General features: G+C 43.3%; 2 protein-coding genes across 2 annotated transcripts in view; one reads left to right on the top strand and one right to left on the bottom strand.

Annotated features, from left to right (window-relative positions):
* Positions 1–22,145, bottom strand: part of nt5e (5'-nucleotidase, ecto (CD73)) — a 41,136-nt gene that overhangs the window by 14,259 nt on the left and 4,732 nt on the right. The gene's annotated exons all lie outside the window — the stretch shown is intronic.
* On the top strand, positions 17,095–18,616 carry htr1b (5-hydroxytryptamine (serotonin) receptor 1B). Its single transcript, XM_061843892.1, has one exon. The coding sequence runs from the start codon at positions 17,202–17,204 to the stop codon at positions 18,333–18,335; it is 1,134 nt and encodes a 377-aa protein (XP_061699876.1). The 5' UTR covers positions 17,095–17,201; the 3' UTR covers positions 18,336–18,616.

The following is a 22,145-nucleotide window of genomic DNA, read 5'->3' as shown; positions in this document are numbered from 1 at the left end:
ATTTGCAGATCTAGCTGGAAAATACACAGAAAAGACAGAAGTGAGAAGCCAAGCGGGCAAACTCTTAGCTAACAATGTGGTAAGGTTTGTGGGAAGCCTCTAAGACAGGGGTGTGAAACTTAATTTTCTCACGGGCCACGTTGCAGTCACGGTTTTCCTCACAGGGCCTCTTATGAAAAATCTTTAATCACCTCATCATATTTGCACGTGGAATTTATAGATTTTGGATTGAGAAATCAACTATTGTTAATGTTTGCTTACACAAAAATGGTTGGAATATCTCTATGTTTTTATTTATGATATGACAATTTAAATTTGGGTACAAATTTGAACAAAAATCTTGGAAGTTGATAAAGATGATTTGCCTTCACGGGCCACATAACATCGTGTGGTGGGCCGGATGTGGCCCCCGGGCCTTGAGTTTGGCACCAGTGCTCTAAGAGTACATGATGAAAAAAAAATCCCGTCTAAGTGCAGTTTAGTTGTACTTAACTTTATTGTTCAATACATTTGAACTGAATCAATATTTCAGTACATTTTTCTCCTACTGATATTTAAGTGACATATCAATGATCAAACTGCATGATACCATCATGGCTTAAAATATTATTATATTATTATATATACTCCTTAGAAATAACATCTCTGTTGTGTTCTTATTGAACTCGCTTGTGTATTTCTTAATGTTGTTATTATGATGGTACAAAAATGCAGTTTTACCTATAATATTTGACTCCTAATCTTTTCATTTGACTTTAATTACATATTTTCAATTAGTTTAATAAGCTCTAATAAAAGGGCTTTACAATATAAATAACGAGCCTTTGCAAACACAATGAAAATCACTTTTAGATATTTATTATGACGGTTGCAGATACTGAGAGCTGTTTGTTTACCTTTCCGTTGGAGGGGCGCAATATGAAAAACCTCTCAATATGATGCCCTCTTATTCTTCTCCATGGCAACTACAATAATAGATCCACAGGTTTTTTTTTTTTTTTCCCGACGGTGTCACATATGCAATTCAATGCATAAGAAATGACCAGAGGAAAGGCCGGCTCGCTCGCATGCGGAGGACGCCGCACCGGTGTTGTCAGTCGATGATGCGCAGTGCACAAAGCGTCCTTTTACCCGGCAGGCAAGCTGGAGACACACATGGCAGCTTTGTCGCCATGGAGACCTGCGGGCTTTAGTAACTCGCGGGTAAGGAGCCAAAGCCTATTGAGCGGGAGCCGTGCCTCTCTGAAATACCGAGTGCACCCAAAAACAAACAAAGTTGTCGTTCACTTCCTCTTTGCGTTAATACATCTTGACAAGCTTTGGATGCCTCCATCCATCCTTTTCAAAAACACTATTGTGCGTCTGTGAGTGTGTACAAGGTGCGTTTGCGGCATCATCAAGGCTGCAAAATACTGGAACGCTTATCACAGCAGAATGTGCATTTACAGGTGCACCTTAATGAATTGGAATATTGTACAAGGTGTTTTGGGTATATTTTAGTAGTTCAATTAAGGCGGCACGGTGGATCAGATGGAAAACGCTGGCCTCACAGTTCTGCGGTCCAAGGTTCAATCCCAGACCGGCCTGTGTGGAATTTGCATGTTCTCCCTGTCCCTGTGTGGGTTTTCTCCACGCACCCTGGTTTCCTCTCACTTCCCCAAAACATGCAACATTAATTGGACACTCTAAATTGCCCCTGGGTGTGGTTGTGAGTGCGACTGTTTGTCTCCATGTGCCCTGTGATTGGCTGGGAACCAGTTCAGGGTGTACCCCGCCTCCTGCCCGTTGACAGCTGGGATAGATTGCAGCACTCCCGCGACCCTCGTGAGGATAAGCGGCTAAGAAAATGGATGGATGGATCGATGGATTTCCATTTTTATATGTGTAGAGACATTAGTATTTATTTGGAGTGTTCAGAATTTATGTAATTATAACAGATGCCCCCAAAATTATTTAGATAATTAAACTAATTTAGACACTAAATTGGCTGTAGGTGTAATATGCCGTATACTATACAGATTAATTAAAGGAAGGATCAAGGACCCCCTGTATTAATGTTGCAGGCAATTTATTAAAGTAGGTCTTATTTTTAATATTCTTAAAGTGCTTGTAAACTATTTTTTCCCCGAATACATTAAAATTGTTGGAAGTGTTGAAAAATGACAACATGTCAGGTTCAACACCGAACTGCTGATCTTATATGCAAATAACAAGGTCTTCAATTGGTTGATGAGGAGGACGGGTTCGGCTGACCAGCTGCACCTCCGAACTACATTCTGAGTCAGCCTCACCGTTGTACCTCTTTTTATTACTTTCTCAGGGAAAGGTTACATGGTTTCAAGTTCACTCAGTACAAATGGTGAAATACATGGCTACACAGATACTAACCAAAACACAAAGATAAATGTTTCTTTAGGGCTGCAACAGTGTCCTGATAAACCCACTAGATATTAGCACGGCATAATTTGAAGAGATGTTTTTGGTGTTCGGGAGTATCCGCCTGAGGTTAGAAGGTTAACATCGCCTCCCAGTGTTGGGGAGTATCTGCCTGAGGTCAGGAGGGAGACATCGCTTCCCAGTGTTCGCTGGGTCACACTCTGGGTCACACATCTGCTCAAAAAGAGAATAATTCAGAGCAAGACTAATAGAAACAAATGCACGATAAAACAATAATTCTAACATTTGCTTAGCTATGATTTTTTTGGGGGGATCAGGGGGTGATGGGCCCTGTTGGTGTCTGGGCTCCCCATGATGTCCGGAGGTGGTGGGGGCGTTGCCGGCAATGGGCTTACTGGGTGGGGGGTGCAGGGCAGACATGGGGGGTGGTGGTCCGGTGACCTTGGTCCTCCCCTTTGGGACTGGTCGGGCGCTTCGGTCGGGCTTGAGACCTCCCCGGGTCCTTGGTGGTCTTTGGCATCCCCTCGGTTGGAGCCTCTAGCGGACAGAATATGTATATTTCTTGTACAAAATCTGTCAAATTTCTGTTTTTGTCATCTTAAATTATTATTCAGTATGTATGAAAAAGCGATGTAAAAATCAAATAAATATTCTTCTTTTAACAGCTCTGGGTGAGGTTGCTCCTTCATTTCGAATAATTATCACCAACAAAAAAAAAGAAAAGCCTTTAAAGAAAGGCCTTTTGCCTACTTTTGTTTCCTTGTTCATACTAAAGAGGCTGACATTTCACTTACAAAATATTAAGTTAAAAGCAATGTGGTCTTTCTGGGAAAATCATTTTACGACCAAACACAAATGAACAGTATAAAGGCCAGGATTCTTCTCCGTTGTAGTTTGACCACGTCTGCATTATTTTTAACGTCTCAGCAGCCAGAAAAACAAACTGCATGCAGAATCCAATGGAGAAACTGCCAGGAAATTCTAATTTTAGTAACCCAAAGTAGCCGACCCACTCTTGTGGAATTATGTGGAGGAAGTAGAAAAGCTATATTTGCACTTTTGTTTACAAAAACGGTTACCAGCGGTGTCAAATGTATGGCTACTGGGCCTGGACCAGGCCCGTCAGGTGATCTAATCTGGCCAGCAAGCATTGCTCTTCCTGTCAAGGAGGTTTGACCTCATTTATACACATAGACTCTTTTTTTTAAAACTGGCTTTTATTGTGACTCAGTCACCATAGAACCCTAAGTTCTCTGACTCACGTGATGTGACATGCATGTAGCTAAGGGTGAAAAAAATAAAAGATCAGCAGGGATGGACGGTGAATATATATATTTTTTCCATCACAATACAGACCACCTCCAGGTTTCGATACCCCTGTTATATACTGTAAGGTCAAGTTGTGTTCATCCCGTTTTACAAGGGCTGACTAGGTTTATCATTAGCACCCTAACTGCCATGGCAAATGTTTTGACACTTTAAAGAGCTTGCCGGGCATCCACGGCAATCTCCGCCTACGTTTGCCCACCCTGTCCTCCCACTTTGTCACGATCATCGCGTTTTGTACACAGCGGCCGAAACGAGGCAGCGGTGGCCGTTGGGAACGCAGTGTAAACGGAGCCCAAGCAGCAGCATTGAGGCTTGTAAACAATCCCTCATCTGATCCAGACATCTGCCCGGCATTTCTCAAATAAAGCCTTTGGTACATTAACGGCTAAGATACTGTAAATGTATCTTATTTATCGTTTCTTGGAGAGCACGCTTGGGGAATATTTATTATTTATAAAAAGATGTAATCACCGGTTATGAATGTTTTTCATCCAATTGCAACTGCGTGTTACAGATGTCCCTTTATGAATTTGATTCTGTTAAATGGCCTCCTAAAAAATATCCCCCCAAAACGCACGATTTGGTTTCGTGGACCACAATATGACACGCATCTTTACAGAAACTACAGGATTAAGGATGGTAGACATCCACCGTCACATCCGTCAATTTGTTCACGCCATGAGAAATTCATGGAGAGGAGGACAGTGTTGGATAACAGCAGCCATGGAGGGCCAAATTTAAAAAAAAGGACCAAACAAGCAAATTAAAAACTTGTACTACTACTCATTTTGAAATCATTTCCAACGATTTCTCAATTTATTTTTCGCTCATAATATATGTATTAAAGCCTAAAGAGATTTGATTCACACTCTGTACATTAAAAGTCACATATTTTGGCGATTTAGACCTCGAAAGAGTGACATTCTAACATGGACTGGTCAATTTAATTTAAAAAAAACACCTTGGTTTTGCCATACGGGTGTCCAGAAAAAAATCCTCTGATAGCCACTTCTGTTTGACCGAGTTTTGTTTTCGCTTTGCCCATCTTTGACTTAGACTGGCCCCTTTCCTCCAATTGGTCACCCGCATGTAGAAGACCGACTTCACTAATGATATAAGCTTGATAAAGTCGAAAAACAGCTATAACTCGGGAATTTGAGGATGATTTTAATTCTTATTTCACATTTTTAGTGGAGTACCACAGAGCCAGTATACATCCCAAATACTACAAAACGTTGGTTTAGTAAAATATGGCACTTTGATGTAAAAAAAAAAAAAAACGTGTTGCAACAATCAAACAAATTTTCAAAGTCTGGTCACCAATTGCAGGACACAGGACAGGACAGCATAGGACATACTTGTATAAGACTACACACCAATGGACGACTGAGTGTTTACTTTGTTTATTTGTATTGGAATGTGGAAGGAAGCTTGAATACGCAGAGTAATTAAGAAAGAATGTGCAAATTCCACAGAGGAAGCCCAGAGATGAAATCCCAATCCCGAGCCTCAGTACTCAGGCAGACTTGATAACCACTATTCCATCATGCATGAAAAAAATAACAGCTAAATAATTTGAAATAATATAATGAATTTGGGTGGCACGGTGGCTCAACTGGTAAATCGTTGGCCTCACAATTCTGAAGTCCCGGGTACAAACCTGGACCCGCCTTTGTGGAGTTTGCATGTTCTCCCCGTGCCTGCGTGGGTTACCTCCGGACACTCCAGTTTCCTCCCACATCCCAAAAACGTGCAACATTAATCGGACACTCAAAATTGCCCCTAGGTGTGATTGTGAGTGCGGCTGTTTGTCTCCATGTGCCCGACGATTGGCTGGGAACCAGTTCTGGGTGTAACCCCTCTCCTGCCCGTTGACAGCTCGGGTAGGCTCCAGCACTCCCCACGAAGCTTGTGAGGATAAGCGGTTTAGAAAATGGAAAAAAAATAATGAATTTGAAAAAAGTTAGACTTGGAATCCCACACTAGCTTCTTCTATGACCAAAAAAAAAAAATAATAAATAAATAATAATCACGGCTACAAATATGTGTTCCTGGCTTTTGTTAGCTAATTTCAAGCAACAGAACAAAATTGACTAACTTTTTTTTTTTTTAATTTACCAGCTGACCAGCCAGCCAATAAGAGAGCACATACAGACAAAAACAAACAAACAAACAAACAAACAAACAAAAAAATCCCAACTACAGTGCTACAATCACACATGGTCAATTTAGTCTTTCATAAAGTCAACAGGCATGTTTTTGGAATGTGGAAGGAAAAAAAAAATAATCCAAGCACCAGGATTTGAACCATGAATCTCAAAATGTGAGTCTGATGTGCCCACCGCTCATCCACCATACTGCCCTCTTCAAATGGTTTGCTTGATGAAACATAATGCTTCTATTGAATTAGTAGCCATTCCTGTAAAGTGTGTGTTTGGGGGTGCGTAAAACCTTTGGCGATACTGAAGCAGGTGCGTGGCTTCAAAACTTTGGCAAAGGCTGAACAACGAGTTGACTTTTCAGGTGTAAACGCCAACCTTATTCCTCACCTTCTGGCCCAGCACTGACGCGTGATTAGCACACGCCTGCACATTCTGCGTCAGTGGCCTCGTGTGTGTCAACACACACCGAGTGCACACGTCTTTCACCCCCCCCCCCCGCCCCTCGCTGCCATTCTTGCGGGAGGCTGCAAATCAAGCCTCATCTCACCCCGCTCAAATAATTGTGTCTAATTTCGCTCATACCTCATCGTGATGTGCCATTTACACTCTTTGCAGGCTGGGCCGTTGGGGAATCTCCTATTAATTGCTTAGAGGAATCCATCTGTGGTGCTATGGTTGATTTCTGGGAATGTTTAGACCTCAAAAATGCATAATGCAAGCAATCCTTGTTGATTGCCACAATGGCACCGGTACAACAACAGGGCCACAGCTTTGATAAATCAATTTCATGCTTTTGACTCGCTCTCTCTCCTCGAGATCATGCAAACAACCGCCAGTCGGTTCCCCATCTGACCATTGTGCTACCAAATGGACTTGGCTTTTCCCGCACTAGCCGTAACGGGCCGGAACATGGTAACACGCCTCATTTCCCGTCTCGTATTCCCCAAACGGGGATGGAGTTGCGCATCACGCTTGGCTTGTTAGATGGGCTTTTGACCTTCCTCTTATTAGGTTGGCCACTAAAAAGTAACACAAGTGCTAATCTACCACTGGCAGATGGTCAGCAAGGCCTTCTGTGTTGGCCTAAACATTATATGAAGCAGTGACCAACATTCCCAACCTAAACTCCAATATTTTCTTTCACTCATTGTTTCATAATAATTTATTCCCAACAGTCTTTTCTCTTTATTTTGTATATTTCTCGGCTGCACTGCTCCTAGCACCTGTGCGTGGATGTTGGATTTTCATTTTTTTCTTTTCAGCCTCTCTGTTGTCATGTCAATCTAATCCGCTCAAGGCCTTCAGAATCTGTAGCGTGAAACCCCGGCAATGTCGCAGTTTAGTATTTAAAAGAGTCACTTTTTCGCTGAGTTCTTGGCATTTGGTGGCACCTTGCTACCAAATACTCAGGTTGTACTTGGGGGGAAGCGTCATTTGTCAGGTGATAGCATTCTCTAATTGAAAAATAAGTGCATTAGCACCATTAGGCAATTGTTTTTGCTATTTGTGGCAATACCCCCGCATAATCGTAAACCCAATGAATCACATGCGTTCACAGTAGTGCTGGCTATTGTAACAAAGTCCTACCACTATGTATGGCATAATATTTAGTGTGTTTTTAATAGACACATCAATTTTTTCACCACACGTCATGATGTTGTTGTCGTATATGGATTTTTGTATGTCCTGCCATGAAAATCCTCTCGAGGGATTCGTTTTGGAGAAGAAGCAGGAAATGATGTTTTTTCCAGATGCCCACATTGGTGGTTTCATGTGTTTATACCAGTTTTACTGGCACGAAAGTAGCAGTTTTTTCCCTGCGTGTTAGCCAAAATGCCGTCTCATTGTATTGTTGGATATTGCATGAACACTCGGGAGGATTGATTCACGCTTTACACGTTTCCAAAACACCTGAATCATCATGAAAATTGGAAAAATGGATTGCACAGGCGCAAAGGACGAGAGCTTTGTGTGTTCCAAATGACCGGTAGGTGTGTATACAGCTATTAAAAAAATAATAGTTGGGGGAGACGACATAATCCTCTCAGAAGTAACAAAAGATGTGGGTCATAATAACTTAATAAAATATGTAAGTCACGGGTGTTAAATGTGTCGGTGTGCATGGCCGCGGCATTCGTTGTCGTTACTCGCCAGCGTTGTTCATCGCCACCGCGGAGGTGGATTGTGCCATTTGGCTGCGTGCTTTTTTTTAGTGTTTTTTTTTTCTTTAACTGCGATGTGCTCGTGATTGTTTTAAGAAGTTGTTTAAGTCGGGTAAGTCCCCACTGGAGTGGTCACTTACCAAATATACTACTCGCTGCTGTTACCTACGTACAAGGGGTCGTCTGAAAATTGGGGCAGGGCCACCGCAAAAAAGTGGCACACGGGCCCTTCTTACTCAATCATGTGAAAACTTCGACCCCAACCCTCACACACACACACAGACACACACACAAAATAATGGTTCACTTCTGAAGCGGTTATCTTTCTTGTGACACACTTTCAGCAGGCGGATTGGCGGAGTGCAAGGCGCCATATGCGACCAGACCAGAGCTGGGCCACGCTGCACTGGGGCAGCTCCTGGAACTCAACACGTGGCCTACATTGGTGCCTGACATGGTGACTTGAACCCGTCAGAGAGCGCCCCCTCACACACATCATAACATGGCAATCCTAGACCGACTTATTGAATATTGTCTCACAGACAATGACATAACCAGTTTTGTTTTGTTTTGTTTCCCCTCCAGATTTCCCAAAGTCAACGCGGCTGACCTAGCTGCTCAGCGTGGTCGCCTCCCCAATGTGTCGTGTCGTCCCTTTATCGCTTGGACAAGATAAAGACATTTCCTGCGGTGGTGATTTTTGGGTAGGCAGCGGGGGGAGACGTGACAACCAAGGGATCTGCCCTCATTTTCGATTTGTCCTATTTGGTCCCAAGTCACCAACGCTGGCCGTTGGCAATGATAGATATACTGCAGATAGAAGACCGCAGGAGCTCAAAGCTGACCAGTGAAAATGAAATAAGTGTTATGAGGGCTGTTGTCGTATTGAAAAAATGTTAACAATTCAGAATCGATTAATACATTTTGATTATCGTTGATGATTAAGACATAAACACATTATTAACACAGCTCCTCCTTTTTCCTCCTCTTGCTAGCACAATAAATACAAACTGTATATTTAAAGGGGATTTGATGAAAACTGTGATTGGTTGACAACCATTTTGGGAAAACCGGGCCTCTTCACCTGAAGTCAGCTGAGCCAGGGGGCAGGGCAACCGAGATCCTTGTGAGGATAAGCAATTCAGAAAATGGAAGGATGGATGTTAAGAAAATTTTATTTTTTAATTGCCTGGATACAAACAACTCCTTTGAGTGCTTTCCCACCATCCATCCATCCATTTTCTTTGGCTGCTTATCCTCACTAGGGTCGTGGGACTGCCAGCCAATCGCAGGGCACATAGAGACAAACAGCCGCACTCACAATCAAACCTAGGAGCAATTTAGAGTGTCCAATTAATGTTGCATGATTTTGGGATGTGAGAGGAAACCGGAGTGCCCCGAGGAAACCCACGCAGGCATGCGGAGAACATGCAAACTCCACACAGGCGGGTCCGGGATTGAACAAAACTGTGAGGACAACGCTTTACCAGCTGCTGCACCATGCCGCCTGCTTTTCCCACCATGTGAACTTAAAAAAAAAAAAAGTGAATCATCCTATTTCTGTAAATGTGTCTGTTCAGAATTTTTCCGACATTGTGACATCACAACGGCATACCTTGTTTTTCATCATGTGTAATGAAAATATAAACTTGTTTCGGGTTTTGAGCTATAACTGATGGTTGGGAGAAAAGAGATTAATTTTTGTACGGACACAGAAGCGCAGACTAAGGGAATGTTGTGAGGCTTACTTGAGACCTTGGTGAAATTATCGATATGAGTTGTCGGAGATGTCTTGGTATGTATTTGGCAATATGTCGGCCGCATGCGCCACATCTATAAACTCACACACTAATTAAAAAAAAAAAAACGGGTTTTCCTCCATGCTTGCCTCATTCAACCTCCCAGCTCTGCCCCCAGTTGTCATGGTAACGAAAGCCATTCTCGACATTGGCCCCAAAGTAGAGGCGGCGGGGTGACGGTGGCTCGTGCGTTGTAGCCCTCGAAATCATAATGGAATCGTGATGTGTCGAGATTCCCACCTTCTCGTAGAATCTCCCCTTACTTTAAAAGCTAGATTTATGACTCATTGTGATGTGAACCTGTGGAGAATCACAGCCCGACTGAAACGACTTCTCATTTCTTTTTTTTTTTTTTTGTGGTTCATCAGTTTCACTTTGTAGCAGATGCAGTGTGTAGCTGCACAGAATGTGAATGATGCTCTAAAAACAGCCACCTCATGGCAGGTGGTCTGAAAGTGTGTTTTCAAATGAATGCTATCATGATCCCATTTGCGCTGTTCGTGAAGGTTTGTGATCGGATAGGCAGGCACAGAGCAACTCATTAGCTAAACCTGCACAATGTAACACGTTTTGATTGAGACTGTCTTGAGCCGTCCATCTGTCCGTCTGTCCATCCATTCATTCATACATACAGTACATCCATTCATACACATATCATTCATCCATCCAAATGTCAATCTTTCACTTGCTTACTAACAACTTTTGTCCCCCCGTCTCATCATGGTAGTTAACACGGCAAGGATATGCCGCAGCAGGGCAGACACATAGAGTTCGTGCATGTGACGTGACCATTTCCACGGCGCCATATTGGTGGTCAAAAAGAGCTGCTCGACAGTGTGGTGGACATTGAACCGGAGCAGAATATTCACAATGCCCGAGACTTGTTGTGCTGTTGGTTGTTACAACAGACAAGACAGATATTAAAAGAGATCATTCTATGGAATATGGGCTGAAAAGACCAGAAAAGATCGATGGATTTCGGCAATTAAACATGATGGATGGTGCCCAACCAAATACACACGACTGGGTAGCGATCACTTCACTTCAGGTAGGAATTGTTCTTCTCAATCTCAAATTCCCAAGAAGTATTTATAACGGCAAGTTGGCTGATTTGAGAACAACGCGTTAAAAAAAAATTGACAGGGAGTCGTCTCCAACATACACGGCAACATGTTGTGGCCACATATTAAATTTTGGTAAACCTCTCCCCGACAGATGCGTTTTTTTTTTTTTGATATGCATTGTTCTCAAATGAGTCCAATGCATATTTAAAAAAAGAAAATAAACCGTCGGTCACAGTGATGTTTATGTAGCTGAATCCTATCCCAGCGATTTATTATCTTTTTTTAAATACGCATTGGACTCATTTGAAAACAATGCATATTTAAAAAAAAAAAACGTCTGTCACGGAGAGGTTTACCAAAGTTTAACGTGTGGCCGCAACACACTTCGTATACAGAGGAGCCGACTGTCTGTCTTTTTGTTCTCTTCCAATTATAGTTAATGAATGTGAGTTTGTGTAAAAGCAGGGGTCATTTACAGTATTTAAATCTTGGTATTTGTATTGAAAAAATCTGAGAGGCTCCATCACTATGTGGGATTTATTCTTGATTGAGAACAGATCCAGCAACAAAGTATTTGTATGCGTCCAGACTTTTCTACCCTTTCTAACTCTTCCATGTAAATGTCGACGACTTACTCACCAGATCCATGTGTAGATCCAGTTGTTCAAACGGGTTAATGCTCCACTTTCTTATCGGCAAAAACATCGAATTCAGCATTAAATATGGGTCCTCTATGTCAAGTGTTTCTCATTTTCCCACGTACCTTCGTTTATTATCACCTGCGAAATGTTTAACGGTATCGGACAAAACTCTAGGCGTCGTGCTATAAAATATATTTTCGTGCCATCACCAACTGACTTAGCATTGAAGAATGCTTTGCTAGACTGTCAACATGGACTTCAGTGATGTAGGTGCACGAGCTGTATTGCCTGGGGCCGGCAGTTTTTGGGATGTAAGTTGGGAACTCCAGGGTGACTTGTCTGTTTTATGCTTAGTGAAATACTGCAATGTGGATCGCAAATATTATCCCACTAGCCAGTGGACCTGAACATCCTTGTCCTCTTTTGTTGATATTCTGATTTTTTTTTCCCCAGCCACTGTAGTAAAAGTGTATCAAAACAAAGCAGGGTTAGATCGCATTGTCACAAGTCACCTTCCGTTTGTTTGTCATTCTGAGATGGAAAAACTGCAAATGCGGTCTGAACTTGGAATACCTCCTAGTTGCTTATAACCATGACCAACGTAGATTCTTAAATGGGTCGGGGGAGCGGGGTGCGAAGAGGAGCGCGGTGAGCATCAGCAGTGGATTTTCGATTGCGCTTGTCATCATTCGGTTCACGGTTCAGCTGAGCCCATGCCATCTGAATTTAAGCGAGCGATACACTCTGGAATATTTGCCAGTCAAACGCAGGGCACATATAGAAAAAAAAACCCCAACCATTTCATGAGCAATTTATAATCTTCAATGTTTTCAACTTGCAAGGAAAGTGAAAGAAAGCCAAAATACCCTAAGAAGGTTTGTGTCAAATTTAACCACACAAGTTATTTTTCCAGGAAAAAAATCCAATACAGCCCCCCCCCCCCCTACTAATCAAGACATATACTGGGGGGATGCTACATCACTACGGGATACATTCATCAATTAATTGGTGAGGCATTTAGAATAAATATGTTAATATTTACCTTTCCAACATGTTTTGGCCAACTGCATGCTTCAACGGATTTGAAAAGTTCATTTTGCGTGTTCCGGGTATGTGCAGATCAATGTCTATAATGGCATGATTGGATCGATTTGGTGTTGAAGAATTTGAACTCTGACCTTGAGTGCATCAAATGCTTTTAGAGAGAAGAGTCGGGCGCTTCTTGTGTCCATCATAGAGGCGAATGGTTCCAATTTCACTACTCGTTATTGTAGTCTAATTGCGTTGTACAGTAAAAGCTTTGTACATACGTCAAACTTTGGAACTGTAGGAAAGAAGCAAGCGCTTCGTACTCTATCTATAAAATAGTATTCCTTGGAAAAATGTTGTGGAGGTTTACAAAACTAAAAATAAGCCTTTCGGAATCAGCGGGAGATGGGATAGATAGCATATGTAGTCTGCGACTGTGCTTTGCCCAAATGTGCCCAGAGATGAGATGAGATTACACAGAGGGGTGCGCGTTATCTGAGAAAATGCTGCTGCTGCTGCTGCTACTGCTGCTGCTGCTGAACTGGGTCGCACACAATAAATTGTAACCTAAAAAAACAATAATTGGTAACAAGACATCATCGAATGCAAATAAAGGAACACGCTGGGAGCTTTGGTGTAAACCTAATATTTGTTTATCTGAATTTTCATTGGAGAGGGAACAGAGTTAGAGTAAAAAGGGTGGCAGAGGTACATGGGCAGAACAAAGTAGGACATTGCAGTTTTTTTTGGGTGTCGGAATAAAGGTGTGAAAACAGAAAGTGGATGCTGGAAGAGTGGCTGCGCCGCACAGCCCCGGCGGGTCGAGGACTACAATCGCGAACTCGCAGGAGGGTGCGCTGACTGTTTTGCGGCATAATAATGCGCAAGGGAGCTCATTCATAGGTGCTCCATGCAAATCATTCTTTGCAACCAAATCTTCAGCTTTTACTGTTTCTGTCTGTGACTCTTATCTTCTCATTGACATGCAAACATGGCCCTCTTCTCTTGTCATCATTCTACACGAGCACCAATTTCCAACCCTCTCCCATTACCATAGATTTCATTCTCAGCCATTCGGCCATCTGTCTGCTTCTGGCAGCTCTGACTTGTCACCATCTTTTTGTAATAGCCCTTTTTGTTTGACCGCGAAACACGTATGGTTACTTCGAGCCTTCACTGCAAGGCGGCAGAATAGTACGATTCACATCGGCCAAGTCACATAGCATAACAGAGTTAATGATGATAATAGCAAAGTCATCATAAAAGCAATATCATGAAATAGAGGTGGGATTGTTCATTTGTCCCTTCTTTAGAGCAAAAATCTCATCTACATAAACATACAGAAATATTACGTACTGTCATTTCCCTCCTACTGAGCGCACCTGATTATAAGCCTCACCCAGTACATTTGAAAAGGAAATACCTTTTGGTACTTACATAAGCCGCAGCTGTGTAAAAGCCGCAAGTGCCCACATTTAAACCCACATTAAAACATGAAATATTTACAAAGAAAGACGATACACAGAAAAAGTGTTCAAAGTTTCAATATCCTAATTTAGCTTAACATAGCAACAACACGTAGCATAAACAGGGCTGTTTAAAAAAAAAAAACATACCGGTAAAAAAAAAAAAAAAACAGCAGCGGCAGCTACACAGTAGCAACACTGTAGAACAGCTCTAACAGAGCCGGTAAAAAAAAAAAAAGAAAAGATATCTTTTCCGTTTGACTGCCCTCTTGCGGCAGTTAGAAAAAATGTACAAATTATCCGCATCACCGCATAAGCTGCAGGGTTGAAAGCGTGTGAAAAAAGTCACGGTTTATAGACCGGAAATTATGTACATTGAAAGTTGTACTTCTTGTTTTTGATTAAAACTGCTTTTTCAGTAGAATGTGGATTTTCCCCCTAAAAAAAAAAAAAAAATGAAAGAGGTGCTTTTAAATAGCTGCCAACAAGACGCCAGGGTTCCTGACTTATCAACATTGCGTATGCACGGAATGATTAAGGCAATTTTTAGGGGTCGTACGCCATTGTAAGCTTTTGTGCCTACGTAGACTTTAGCAAGAATCCTGGCCCCGCATAATGAGTGAGGCACCAGGAATGCAAAGCACATCTTTTTTTACAAAGTCCAGACATTTCATTAGGTACACCTACACACTTGAACCCGAGCCAATACATTGCGTTGTCTTCGAGGGTATTGTACATCTGATGCCTTTTCTCCAGAGTTGAAAACCGCTCCATATGTCTTAATAACTTATGCATAGCATTCTTTAGTGAAGGCCCCAAGGATCAAGTCTTATAGTACACTCAACACCCCAGAATTTTTTGCCTCACTGAGACTGTTTGGAAATGCTCAGGAAATAGGCAGCTGAGTCTTTGTTTACTTTGTTGTTTCATTTCACACTTGATGGTTACGTTGGCATTCCAGGGATATATTTTAACCATTTTTTTAAATGCAAACAATAATAAGTACATTTTTCATAATACTGAATGTCCTATTTTACGGAAATAACACCCAATTAAATATTATACAGTATAAACAAAAACCTAACTAAAACGTTAGGAAAATTAATACCTCTCAGTGTCATGCAAGGCAAATTGCATTAATAATAGACATTTAGGTATCAGTCAAAATTTAGAATTATTTTTGTGAAAACAACTTTTTTTTTTATCCAGCTCTTGGACAGGTATACTTAATGTTTTGTCCACTGAGTATATAAAACACAACGTCCTGCACACGTGTTTCATCTGAGCCTGCCACTTAACTCGTAGATGCTTTCCGCCGAAACAGCACAATTTCCAGCCGTGCCCTCGCAGCCTGGTGCCGCCGAGCCGTTACCAACATCACCTCGAGCCGTTTAGGTGCCAAAAGCAGCCAAACTTAAATGTGTGAGCAGTAGCTCCTAAATTCACCATGCACGTGTGGGAATGGAAAAGCCAGAAGGGTGATTCAAGGCTACATGGTGACAGCCGACATGCGTTGTGATTGGCTCTTACTTGTGGCTTTATTATCATGGTGTTTTTTTTTTTTTTTATAACAAGCTGAGGAGTGACTTTTTCTTGTGGAAGCCCTTTATACTACCAAACCAAAACAAAAGTGTCTTAAAAACTGCTATCACAATTCAATATCTGTGGTTCTCGTGCTTTCTTGTAGATACACTTGGAACTTTTTTTTCCTGAAAACTGAGTCTGGCAGATCTGCCCGTCCACCTGACCGGCTGTCCATCCAATAACCAATGTAGCCATCTAAATTCAAGTGATGACTGAGCAATGCATTCATCCATAACCAAAGACCAATGAACCAACTCGCCCTCCTGACTCTCAATTTGATGACCTACCTGTCCAAACTAACCAACAGAATGAGCAACCATCCAGCCGTTAGAAAGAAGCAACATGTCCCAAGTCCCAACCACATACCCAACCAATCATCTGTTCTTGCCATGTACACAAACACACACACCTACGTGACTGGCGGCCTGTGATCTGGTCTGGGATTCGGGGTTTCCTCACCCGGATGCTCTGTACCCAGCCTCAGATCCTTTGGTCATTGCATCATTATTTTTAACCTGAATGTGTACGCCAGTGTGCCTGTGTCCTTCAAGATTAGTGGCGGGATCGATTTTAATACATGTAAAGCAGTTTGAATTTTATGGTTAAAGTGTGGGAGTCACTGATGGTGGAGTGGTACTCGTGCCCGCCTTCCGTGTAGGTAGCGTGGGATCGATTCCTGCTCAGTGATTGTGTCAATATCTGACCCGTGACTGACTAGGGACCAGTTCAGGGTGTCATCCGCCTTTCGCCTGAAGCTAGCTGGGTTAGGCTCCAGCTTTCCTGCAACCCATGTGAGGATAAGCGGCTTGGTTAATGTCAGGACAATAAAGTGTGACTTGATTTAAACCAACCATCCATTTAATAATTACAGCAATGACCCTTGAACTTTATTACTTTTGTCAACGTGTGGCATAGGATATATTTAAAAACAATCAAAATTTTTCATAGACAGTGGATATGCACCAAACACTTGAGAGTTTGAAACACACTGCAAATAATCATAATAATAATAAAACAACCTGGAGACTATGGATCAAATTTAAGCATTGAAACAGTTATTTTTTTCCCATCATCGTGAATGATTTTTGTGCTTTAAAAAATTTCATGTTGCACGACAAGGCTCTGCTAAGCGTTTCTCAAGATGCGGATACCTCGTTGGAGGTGTGATTGGCATACCAAAGTGACAAGATTCGCGGGCGCTATGACCCAGCGGACAGTCTGGCCCTTGGTGGAGCCATCAGTTGATGTCACAGAACGTATAAAAAGCCGCAATTTGAGGCTCGCCTCGTCAGTCACCCTCCGCGGGCGTCCAAGGAGGTGCGCGTCTGGAGAACTTTTCACCTTCCATGCGGATTATGTGCCTCGCGCGCTGGAGCTGCAGCACATCAGAGGGGCGCGCAGGCACGATGAAGACTGCAGAACTTTTCTCCTCGCGGCGGGTAGTGGATTACAAGTAAAAAGCAGAACGATTCGTGCCATGGCGTTCGGGAGGCGACTTTGTGTGGATTTCCCCCCCGCAGCGTGAGAGATCGGGCAGAGAATATGAGCCAAGAGTGACCGGAGAAGTAATGGAGGGCGTCTTGGCGGTCAACGCCTCCAACATCAGCCAGCCCGAGGACGCGTCTGAGGCGGGCTGGGGCGCGCACAGCCTCGCCTACCAGATCGGGCTGGCCTCGCTCCTTTCCGCCATCACGTTGGCCACCAGCCTGTCCAACGCCTTCGTCATCGCCACCATCTCCCAGTCCAAGAAGCTCCAGACGCCCGCCAACTTCCTCATCGCCTCGCTGGCCGTCACCGACCTGCTGGTGTCCATCCTGGTCATGCCCGTGTGCGTCCTGTACACGGTGATCCACGAGTGGACGCTCGGCCAGGTGGTGTGCGACGTGTGGCTGTCGTCGGACATAACCTGCTGCACGGCGTCCATCCTCCACCTGTGCGTCATCGCCCTGGACCGCTACTGGGCCATCACGGACGCGGTGGAGTACTCGAAAAAGCGCACGCCGGGGCGCGCGGCCGGCATGGTGGCCACCGCCTGGGTGATCGCCATCTCCATCTCTCTGCCGCCGCTCTTCTGGAGGCAGGTCAAGGCGGACGAGCTGACCAGCTGCAGCGTCAACACGGACCACATCTTCTACACCATCTACTCCACCTTCGGCGCCTTTTACATCCCCACCCTGCTGCTCATCGTCCTCTACGGGCGCATCTACGTGGAGGCGCGCAAACGCATTCTCAAGCAGTCCCCCAAGAAGAAGAAGAAGGCGGCGGGCAAGAGGCTCACCACCGCGTACCTGCAGGCCACGGGCTCCCCCGGCTCCAACGCCTCCACAAGCCCCTTGCAGGGCGGCAGGCACGACGCGCCGTCCTGCAGCGACACCAACTCGTCGACCAGCGACAACCAGGTGAAGGTGACTCTGTCGGACGCGGCACTGGAGAAGAAGCGCATCTCGGCGGCGAGAGAGAGGAAGGCCACCAAGACGCTCGGCATCATCCTGGGGGCCTACATCGTGTGCTGGCTGCCCTTCTTCATCTACACGCTCGTGGTGGCCGCATGCGACGCCTGCGTCATCCAGGAGCTCTTTGACTTCTTCACCTGGCTGGGCTACCTGAACTCGCTCATCAACCCCATCATTTACACCATGTCCAACGAGGACTTCAAGAAAGCTTTCCACAAACTGGTGCTCTTCAGATGCTGCAGAGGGTGACCCTTCAAATTATTATTATTATTTTTTTTTGTCAATACAAGCAGAGGCCATAAATAACAATTCAAAGCCATGGCGGGTGGAGAGGATGAGAAAAAAAAGAGACATTCTTGTCAGAGGGAATCCACGGATTCATTTATTATACTGGATATGACATTGCTGCTATCACGCACTTGGAAAAAGTAGATTCATGTACTAAAAAAAAAACAAAAAAAAAACCCGACATCCATTGCAGGGTGACTGTTGTCGTCAAGCATAAAAATACACCAAAAAGCCACCCCCCCTCCCCAAAAAATGCAGAATCTAATAGATCCATATAAAAAAAAAACTGCCTTAAAAAGATAGTAAAGTGCAGCTTTGTGTGTTAATTTCACACTTTTTAAATTTAATATATTATTTTATTTATTAATTTTATTTTTAAATTGAGTATATTCTTTTATTTATTTTGCTGTCTTTAATCATTGAGGGGCAGATTCTATTTCCACTTAATGTGAAATAGTAATTGTATTTATTTATTGTTGAGGTTTGCATTGCAGTGTGGCGGGTGTACGCATATGTTTTGTCGTACACAACCACAATAATACGCACTTAGTCAAAAAAAGGAGTTTGCATCATTTTTTTTTCTAAAAAGGCAGAATTATTAGTATACCTCTTGTATTGGATTGTATTAAAATCAGGGGTGGGAAACCTATAACTCGTGGGCCACATGTGGCCCGCAAAAGCATTCCATCCAGTCTGCCGTGCAATTCTAAAAACAACTTAAACCTCAGCTGAACCATTTTATACATACATGTATGAGTATAATATATATATATATATATATATATTATAAAAAATATTAAAATATATGATGAAGATAAACATTTGTTGGAGTGTTGTATCAGACTTCAGTCAATGAAAAGGCTGTTCCCTGATAGGAAGGAGGTTCTCCACCCCTGCATTCGATCGTGCGGTGCATCCTCATTGTGAAACCGTCTCAAGCTTTGCACAGTTGTGAGTCAGATTGTCTATGTGTGCGTATTTTCTGATCACTTTTGATATCATGCTTCTTATGGTTTCAAATGTAACACAGATAAGATGTGTGGGCTGCTATCGTGTGTGTCTGGCATTGTGATGTTTGACCTCCACAAACACACACACACACACACACGGATTGATCTCTTTCTTCTCAGAAATGCTGTGCAATAAAGATGAGTATTTCTTTGGCCTGTTCCATGAGTTGTTCTGGGTACGCAGCTAATTTCTGAGTTAGCGCGCCAGACAGACGGAATGCATTTTTCTTTATTTCTATTGACATTGTGATGCTTTATTATCAATGGCGCAACCTCATTAAACTTTCCAGAGCCCCTCATTTGCTTGTGGTATTCACAAAACCTTGTAGTCTGTTCCATCGGAGAAACAGTATCACATGACAGCTTACAACTTTGCGATAGTAACTTAGATCATCTAGAAAAGGCTGCTCATGATGTCAACACACACACACACACACACACACACACACACACACACACACACACACCACACACACACACACACACACACACACACAGTTGACCATTTTGGGAGATTCACTTCAAAATCACACTTATATACAGTTTGCAATCTGGTTTTGGATAGGATAGGGTCTTATGTATGTCATATGAATTTATGCTCAAAGACCGCCATACAAGCAATAAACAAAAATATGCCTCTTAAATTTTCATCCTTAGATCGTGGACAAACTAAGCTATTTCACTAAATATCAGATTTTGTAGGGTTGCATTTCAAATATGAATTGGTCAGTAGAAACTGAATGAAACAATATACTGTACTGTGATGTCATTTTTATTATGGGTGAACGGTATGACAAGCAACCCATGTGAACATGTGATTTCCATCATGTTCAGTTTTAGAATAAAAGGTGTAAACACTTATGGAGCACCAATTCTGCAGTTTTGCAGCTTGCTGATGCGTCGAGCTAACATCATGCTGCGTCCGCCCTGCAGCGTTGCACCAAGGTCTTCAAGCCTATCCCGGCCCTAAACGGAGCAAACCGCCAGGACAGCGCAGCCAAGGTTATATCTGCCAATCTGGGATTTGGTAAGTGCGACTGAACTGGAAAGTAGTAATTATACGGGCGGTGAGCCGAGGGTGAACGTGCCTTTGGGCCCATCCAACCTAGAATCCTTGCGGTGTGCCTGAGTGCTTTGCCTCTAGCGGGTAGGTGTGGTGGAGGGACTTCTGGGCCTCTGGTGATTTCTTGGCACTGGGGTCGGGTCTTGTGAGGACATCACAAGAAATAAACATGAACATGCATGATAAACTGAGTGAAACCTTAAATATGTTTGATGATATCAAACTATAATTGGAACTTACCAATTACTTCAACATTTTTTCCCGCCACTAAATACTGATATTCAAAGAGGACTCCCTTATACTTTAACTTTTTGGCTATTCTACTCAGCTCTCTCTCTATCACTACACTGTTAACGCTGTTAGCTAATGATTTTGATATGATAGCGCTTTTGTGAAACTGGCAGGTCTACAACATCCTACAGCTGCTTAGTCATGGCCAGGGAAACTTGGTGCTGGGGCTGTCTCGTGTAAATAAGACCAAAGGATACTTCAAAATCCGACAACGCTTGCTCATGGAAAGGTTTTGCAGAAATAGAAAACAAAGCTTAAAGGGGAATTCCAGTGGTTTGCATTAACAATGTATCCAATAGATCATGTAATACAGTATGTACTCTATCTTGACAATGTGATGTTAAATCCTCTCCCATTTAATAGTGTTTTGAGAAGATTTTTACCGACAATTACGAATTTTCATGGGTGCTGCCATTTTCGTGAGACACATGAGCTACGTGGGTGGATGTGACGTGTTACATGCAGTTCCAAACACTCGATTAAATGGGACGCCATTATGCCCAGCGCTGATTTCTCGGATTTATCCCCATCCGATGAAGAAATAGCAGTATCGATTGATCGGGAAGATGGACGAAAACTTCAATACAGAGCGGCGGAGCCGTGAGCTTGCTCCCCGCCGAGCCTTGGAGCTCGCACGGCCGGGGAGCTGGCTCACGGCTCCGCCGCTCGGTGGAGCAAGCACATCAGACTCGCCCGAAGAACCAATCCGAATATTCAACAGTATTTACAGCCGAGCAGCGGAGCTCGCTCGCTCCCCCGCGAGCTCACGGCTCCGCCGCTCGGCGTAGCTCAGCTCACGCCTCGGTGGAATTATTTACAGCCACAGGTTCAAATCTGTATGGAAGTATTCCTCCATCTTCCTGATCAACCAATACTGCTATTTCTTCATCAGATCAGGATAAATCTGAGAACTCAGCGCTGGGCACAAGGGCGTCCCATGTAATCGAGCGTTTGGAACGGCATGTAACACGTCACATACGGCCACGTAGGTCATGTTAATGCAAACCACCGGAATTCCCTTTTAAATTATTTTAAAAAAATTTGTAGGATCTTGTGCACATATGCTTGGAATCCATTTGATTCTGTTTGACACTTGATATTATTTTGCATATCCAAAGGAATTCCTCCTTTGGCTTGTGCACCTTTATGTGCCTCCGCCGGCAAACACAGCGTGATTGCGTACCGAGAACAAATAGATTAACAACAGTGGCTTCTTCCTCTTAGCCCAATGGGCTGCTTGGCTGCTTTGCATGGAGTGAAGGACGGAGGCCGATGTTAATGGCCACAACACATGGCTAATGGAGTCATAAACTATGTCAGCACTCAATGCAGTTTTGGTTAACGGCTTTATAGTTTTACCCGACGGTGGTGGCAGGAAGGCCCGGTGGCTTTCATCACCAGAAATTG

The sequence above is a fragment of the Syngnathoides biaculeatus genome, chromosome 15 (assembly GCF_019802595.1).
Source record: "Syngnathoides biaculeatus isolate LvHL_M chromosome 15, ASM1980259v1, whole genome shotgun sequence".
Classification (NCBI taxonomy): domain Eukaryota; kingdom Metazoa; phylum Chordata; class Actinopteri; order Syngnathiformes; family Syngnathidae; genus Syngnathoides; species Syngnathoides biaculeatus.
The sequence above is the reverse complement of the archived record's forward strand: the minus strand, read 5'-3'. Positions and strand labels throughout refer to the sequence as shown.

Excerpts from the sequence above, each read along its gene's own strand:
- htr1b (XM_061843892.1), top strand. The coding sequence starts at position 17,202 with ATGGAGGGCGTCTTGGCGGTCAACGCCTCCAACATCAGCCAGCCCGAG.